The 7,588-nt window shown below is 30.6% G+C and overlaps 1 protein-coding gene across 1 annotated transcript; it reads right to left on the minus strand.

The window, feature by feature from the left end:
• Positions 1 to 1,906: 1,906 nt before the first annotated feature.
• On the minus strand, positions 1,907 to 7,177 carry LOC107947775 (ABC transporter G family member 1). The gene is made up of 8 exons (XM_041081514.1): positions 6,613 to 7,177; positions 5,463 to 5,545; positions 3,638 to 4,102; positions 3,455 to 3,541; positions 3,246 to 3,368; positions 2,963 to 3,157; positions 2,793 to 2,879; positions 1,907 to 2,706 (listed from the first exon to the last, which is right to left on the minus strand). The coding sequence occupies exons 1-8, from the start codon at positions 6,956 to 6,958 to the stop codon at positions 2,020 to 2,022; spliced, it is 2,073 nt and encodes a 690-aa protein (XP_040937448.1). The 5' UTR covers positions 6,959 to 7,177; the 3' UTR covers positions 1,907 to 2,019.
• Between the last annotated feature and the right edge of the window lie 411 nt (positions 7,178 to 7,588).

Below are 7,588 nucleotides of genomic sequence, written 5' to 3' on the forward strand. Positions count from 1 at the left end.
GGTTAGCCATGGGAAGGGTTATTCTTGATCACTTTTGGAATATGTATGACAAACTCTAGTTGATCCATTGAGGATCATGAAATAGGTAAAGTTTACCTTAAAAAAACAGATGCTGGCAGCAGCAGTGATGTGGATGTGAAAAATCACTAAAAATAGTAGGAATGGAATTAAATAGTGAATAAATTATGTAAACGAACCTTGATGAATCTATTTTCATAGGAAAGTAACGAAACGATCATATGGACAGTATGTTAAGAGATATTCAGGTTCTCGTGATACAAGGCCAGAACGGTTTCTGGATTCCCTGTTCCGACTTTGGAAATTCATTATAAATTAACCAGAGATAATTAGAAGTCATGCCACATATGCATAGATTCCTTTTTGAGTCTAGTTTCTATAGAAACAAACTACATCAGTATTGAAGCCCTGTACAGGGAGATATCCAAGTTGTAATGCGCAAAGGTCAGTGTAGTCGATCCCTGTAACATGGGAGACTTTGATTAATAAAATGTACTAATTGGCCCGACCAAAAATTCTAGAAAAAAATTTGTAGATGCATATATGAGTCTAGTTTCAGGGAAAATCATGAAGCTGATTTTCGAGTTGTGAAACTCAAGATATGATTTTTAAGGTGACAGTGACGCAGTTAGCCAGCTTGCCTGGAAAATTTAAAATGGATTGTGCAAAGAAGTGATTTAAGTCTGCAAACCCCTCGTGTCCGACTCCGGCGACGGACTCGGGTACGGGGTGTTACATAAGGTTTTATTCATACTATCTTACTAAGCTTTACACTTAATGTGTCGTTTATTTTTGTATGTAGGTCTTTTGAACCAAGGCTCCATACTTCTCGAGGATTACAAGCATACATCATTGTATTCATTAAAGAATATGAAACATGTGTATTTGCGATTGATACATAGTGGCATGTACTAAAGAAATCATTTAGAGGTGTGTATATGATTGTTTCATATTACTCTCAGTTGTAATGGTGATATTAACTATATCTATTTTGCTTATTTTTGTTGGCCTTGAGCCACATACTATATTTATTTTGAATGAAGCATGTGTGCTTTGGTTTTCTATGCTTTGTTTGGTTATGTAATGGTTTTATATAAGTATAATATGCCAAAATAACATCTTGAATGTTTTTACTTATCTGGCCTCATTTTGACAATGTTTTATAAACAAGAATGTTGGTTATTTTACTTATTTTTTAACTTTTTTTTATAAAATTCTAGTTAGAAGTTGTATCAGAAATTATTTTTGACCATTAAAATATGAATTTTAAGTTACTAAATATTGATTTTTTTATATGAAGTTTGGGGTTTAAAAATGAAATTTTTGGATAATTTTTTGCCTCAAGTGTAGGGGTATCAATACATGGACCCAAGGGTACCACATCCTAATTGGAAGAATGCCAAAATAAATAGTATCGAAGTTGGGGATTGGTACCTATGACCCTAGGTACCATAGCCTACTATATTTTTTGAGTCACTACACTGTTTATTGCAAAAAGTTTCTTTCAAGGCTCGAATTTTGTCTCGAACAATTCTGAACACTCACGAATAGTGTTAAAATGGTTTTAACAAGATTTTAAAACTATAAAATTTAGTTTATCTATTTTATAAAAATGATTATCATTTATTTTCTTAAATAAAGTATTAGTTTGCTCCAAATATGTTCCACTAGCATCTCTCATTCATAACGACGATGGGGACGGACAAGGTAAGTTATAAATTTGATTTCTATGGTCGCATATATCATTTATACCATATGCAAATTCTTATAATTAAAAACTTAGTATTTATTGTACCAATAAAAGAGTAGATATTTATCGTCTCATACACCGTTTTTATAACTAGCAAGGTCCAAATTATTTCTTGTTAGTCTAAACAAATGGACATAGTAAACAAATACCAAAAATCTGGTGTTTATGCCAGACAAGGAAGGTAGTTAAGTTCTATTCAAATACAAACTTATACAAAGCCATAGCTATATAAATACTTAATACATAACATTTCAAACCATTTCTTGTTGTGAAGAAATAGGAGTAGAGTTTTCTAGTATCAGACTTGATTGTTTAGGAGAGACTGACATATAGTATTTGAGAATAGGCTTAACCTTTTCAGCACTGATAATAATTCCCCAGAACATGAAACGATATATAACCACCATGCTAACCAAGATTGCAAGATCAACCCATTTAGAGTATCCCATGTCAACTTGCCAATAGTTTCTCAAGACTTCATCACCACTAATGGTAGGAGGTCCCCCAGCTCGATCGTTGTTGAAACTCAATCCTTCATATTCATTTTTGTAGAATCCTTGATTTGTATACGTGTGAAATGCGATGTAGTACACGGGGTACTTCCAAATTGGGTCAGGGAGGTCATTAGGTAACCGAAAGAAACCACCATTTAAAAGCATTATCCCTTGGATACCAGCTCCTGTAATGATTCCCATGAGGTAATTTGGCACAATGCTTGCAACAGTCATCATTATGCTCTCGACCACCGTCATGCTACTGAAGAGCAATAAGACAAAATAGACAAAATGACCAAAATTCTTCTGAAGTCCAACCAAGTAATAAGCTAGTGCTCCTGGGATTAATGAGATTAAAAACAAGTAGGGGATGGATGAAATTGTGTTTCCAATAACAAATGCTCCAACTTCATAATGTCCATTCAGTCTTTCCCGACCAAAGATCTGATTTTGATGAAAGGGGAGAAAAAGAATGTCAAAAACTAATGAACCATGTACATAATAATGAAGAAATTGAAAAAAAATAGTACCTTCATGTCTTCAACAAAAGAAGGGAATCCTCCTATTGCCATGAAAGTCAAGAATGACGAAACAAACGAGAGCATGGATCCTCTAGCCTAAAAATCCCAAAGTTTTGATAATCGATTTTTTATCATATTTACTAAAGCATGGAATAATTTCTAGTATGTCATCAAGTTACCTGAATAGAATTGTAGCTGTAGCCAATATCATGGAAGATAGTCCCAATACATAAACATAATGCACAATACATTACAAAGCGAAGCACGTAGTACCCAAAATCGCGATACATATTAATAAAAGATCTCTTCGTAAGAACAATGCTTTGGGTAATGAAGCTAGCTTGGCTTCCTTTGCTCTCTAGAGGCCATCCTTTCTGCAAATAAAGAACCCTTACAAGTTAGAGTAATATGCTTTTTTTTAGGTTTAAGTATCTTTAAGACTTAAGTTTAAAATTAACATACTTGTTGGGATATCTTTAATACATTATGATGAACTTGTTTCCATATCTCTGATGACTTGTAAGACTTGACAAGTGTGTTGATGATTTCCTCTGTGTTATTGGTACCTATTCCTTGCTCTATGTCCTAATCAACACCAATAAGAAAAATCAAAAATTGATAATTAACTTATCAAATGCATAGTTTATACTTTGAGTGTATCAAATACTTACCTCATCAAAGTCTTTGTTGATGGTTTTAAGATAATGATCTGATGGGTTCTTTAAAGGTGGACAAGGGAATCCATTTATAGCAAAAAGCTAGAAACAAGTTTAGTTTGCAAAAGAAAAAAATCATCAACACTCATAATTATTTTCCAATTTGCACGAATATTTGAAAAATATATGTATGCATACCATCTCAGCCATTGAAATAGGACCAAAATAGACTGTTTTGCCAGAGGAGAGAAGGTAAAGATTATGGAAAAGCTCAAAAACTTCACTACTAGGTTGATGAATGGATGCAATTACAGTCCTTCTATGTTGGTGAGCTAGCTTCACAATTCGATTCATAACATGGTAGGATGCTGCACTGTCTAGTCCACTAGTGGGCTCGTCAAGGAAGAGAAGCTTAGGCCATGTTAAGAGCTCAATACAAATGCTAACTCTTCGCTTTTGTCCTCCACTAAGTCCTTTGGTGCTCCACCCTCCGATTCTAGTGTCCATGGAATCTTGCAACCCCATTTCTCTTATTGTCATCTCAGCTCTTTCTTTCTTTTCAGATATTGACATGGAGTCAGGCAACTGAAGTTGTGCTGAGTAGAAAACAGCTTCCCTTACTGTAAGCGTTGTCACTAGAGCATCATCTTGAGTAACATAAGCCTAATATTGATCATTAAAAAGGTGTTGGTTAATAATTTTCTTAGGCATATAACTCCACTATAATGAACATATGGTATGAAATGCAAATAAACATAAAGTTTATCAATCAACAAACTCAATAACCAATACAATATTCGAATGCAAGTGAAAGAAATAAAAATAATATAAAAAAATTAAGTAATACTTTTTGAAAAAATAAAAAATATTGGTAAGATAGTAAAAAAAGAGTAATGCTATTTTATTTTTGTTCACAACATTGAAGTTTTAGATTTTTAAGCGCTCAAATTCAAGGTTTTAATAGCATGTTTGAATGGGTTAAGAAAAGGAAGGAAAACCAAGTTTCCTTGCTTCGACAGCATATTTTTACTATGAAAAGGAAAATAGAATGAGTTAAACTTAAAAATTCATCACTTTCCATTGTTTTAATTTATTTTTTAATGCCCAATTTGTGTTAAAAGTGATGGGAAAAATTATATTTAAAATATTAGTTTTACCCTTTAAACATTTTATTATAACTCTATTTTTGAAATTTGTATTCAACAAATTTTAAGACTCTATTTTGCCATAATACTATAAAAATAGCATAATTATGGAATAAAAAATATTTACTGATAATTAACCGTCCTACAATAAAATAAAAACATTGAATAAATAGATATTTTTGGATTATTAAATTTCTACGTTTTAAATTAGCTTTCAAAAAATTATCAATCTCATCCTTCACTTCCCTTTTTTTTTTTTTTCCTTTTTGATTCTTTATTTTGTAAATTTATTTTTTGACATTAACCATCACATCATTCTTATTTAAATAAGAATATTTTGATGTATTATGATTTATAAAAAATATTTATTTTTTATATTTTTATATTTTATTATATGTTATTATGTAAAGGGTTAAAATTGAAAATTAATAAATCATTTACTTTTCTTTCCATAAATATGTTGCAATTCATTTCCTTTCTTTTCCTTTACTAATTTTAAATATTCAAACATGAAATAAATATATCATTTCCTTTTTCTTTAACCTTCATTTCCTTTCTTTCTTTTTTTTTTCTTTTAATAAAATTTATCCAAACATAGGTAGGGATTGGTTTTATTTTATTTTTAAAAAATTAACCTACCTATGCAATCCTATTAATATATTGTTTTTATTATATGATTTTGATTTATTTTTTAATTAAATTTTTGTTTGATTAATTGGTGACATAAATTAATTATATACCATAATAATAATAATAATAATAATAATATTAGGCCTCCAGAATTTAATATTGAACAAATAACAGTCATATTTAAGTTTGAAGGGGATTGAGGGATTTGGATTGACTTAAGCTTCCAATTTTGTTAATAATTTCCATACCGAAGTTCCAAAAGCAAGCGTTTCCTTGCGACCATTAACTAGGATCTCCCCTGTTTGATGAATACGCGAACTTAGTAGTCTTCCTGCCAATCAAAGACTTTTTATCATTTTATAATCCAATCAAAACTTAACAATTCTTACCTAAACTATACTAACAATAATAAAAAGAGGCAATTTCACACAAAGTTCAGTGGAATTATGTAAACTTTTGTAGCATGATATAACATTAATTTGTAGAATATTTTAAATTGATATTGACTTTTTTTTTGACATTTTATCTCTATATAAAATAATATTTTAATTCTCTATTTACTTTTTGTCTCTTTTAATTTTTAAATTTATATTTTTTATTAAATCATCTCAAAATAGATAAAAAAGTTAATGTTTATTAACTTTACTAACATGACATACATGTAGATAACATGTCAACATTTTATTATTTTTTAAAATATTAAAAATATTAAAAATATTTTTTTATAATTTTTATATTTTCTTAATAATTTTAATTATTTTTAATTTTAAAAAATAAATTCTATAATTCTTTTTTAATTTTTTAAATTCTAAAAGAGTAATTAAATGCTTATATGTTGTCAATGCGGCAATCGATCCATGTTTATTCCAAGTCAAGAAAATTAACAAATGTTAATTTTTTTCAATTCATTTTAGAGTGATTTAACAAAAAAAATACAAATTAAAAGATTAAATAAACGAAAAATTAAATAGATTAAAATAACTTTTTTTTATAAAATTAGAAAATCAAATATTTGACTATTTTTAAATCTCATACCAATATTGCTTGATATAAACAGCGACGTGGGGAGGGGCATGTCGGATCCTTTAGTACTCTTTCTCCAAGTTTTTCGTACTTTTGACATATTCATAGTTAAAAAATAATAAAAAAGATTTGGCTTCTCCAAATATGACTCGATCATATTATATGTTTTAAGGCTTGAAATGTGACCTACCCATCAACAATTCCCATTGGCTATGATCTAGCCATTCTGAAACATAAACTTCTTGTTTACTATTAATTTGTACTTGTAGTATCTTCTACCCGAAGTTGTCAAAAACTAGTCAAAGTGATGGACATGCCAATGGAAGAAACCCTTTTGGAAAATGAAAATAAAAAAGCGAAGCAAAGATATATGACCTGCCAGTGTATCAAGAAGGGTTGACTTGCCACACCCTGAAGGTCCCATGATGGCTAACATCTTCCCTGGCTCAGCATACCCAGTGAGCCCTTGTAAGATCGCCCTGCTTCCCTTTCTCCCCTTAGAAACAGTCACCCAAAGATCAGCCCATGTCAAGAAAACGCCATCACCTGGTTCTATCTCAATCCTGAAAGACGGCGCTTCATCATAGGAACCGACTCGTCCAGAAACCATGCTTTCAATTTCCAAGTTGTCATTCTCAGCTGCTTCAGGCTGATGGTTTTGAGAAGAATGTTCGGGGCTTGACCCGGGTGTCCATGTTGGGACGATGACTGAGGAATCCATTCTGAATAGTGAACTAAGTTGATGAATCAGAAGATATTGAGTGAAGCAACAGCCGACCCGATTATTTTGTAGTGATGGTGATGCGTTTATATCTTTATATCGTATACGTGAAGATGCAAGACTTTCCTACTGAAGAACATATTTTCAAAAAATATTATATCTTTATATGATGGTATTGCAGCACTGCTATTAGCAGACAATTGTAGAATTGGTGACTTTAATTTAAAGGTAAACAGGGATCCTATCGAGAAGCACATTTTAATTACTTTTAGTCAATAGAAGATTTTGTAAGTTTTGCAAGTTCGAAACGTTAAGCATATTATATTGGTGCGGTGAATTAGTAAGTTGGTCAACTCAAATTTTTAAGACCACATAAATTAAATTGGTGAGTTGAAAAAATGTTAACACGCGGATAACGAAAAGTTATTTCAACTCCTGCGTTGGTTCGGGTTATAATGTGTGGTGGGTAATGGTGATGGTGGGGATATTTTTTAATATATTTCAGTCCGATATATGATAGGAGTATATATTAGATAATATCAACAATATATATAATAAAAATAATTATTTATTATTATTTATTATTATATAAAATTGATCCAAATTAAATATGATCTAATTTGATAGGCT

This window comes from Gossypium hirsutum, chromosome A11 (genome assembly GCF_007990345.1).
Source record: "Gossypium hirsutum isolate 1008001.06 chromosome A11, Gossypium_hirsutum_v2.1, whole genome shotgun sequence".
NCBI classification, from domain to species: Eukaryota; Viridiplantae; Streptophyta; class Magnoliopsida; order Malvales; family Malvaceae; genus Gossypium; species Gossypium hirsutum.

Coding starts and splice junctions, on each gene's coding strand:
- LOC107947775 (XM_041081514.1), bottom strand. CDS start 6,958: ATGGATTCCTCAGTCATCGTCCCAACATGGACACCCGGGTCAAGCCCC. Junction 5,546..6,612: donor CCTTCTTGATACACTGGCAG/GTCATATATCTT, acceptor TTTGATTGGCAG/GAAGACTACTAAGTTCGCGT. Junction 3,158..3,245: donor TATTAAAGATATCCCAACAA/GTATGTTAATTT, acceptor CTTTATTTGCAG/AAAGGATGGCCTCTAGAGAG.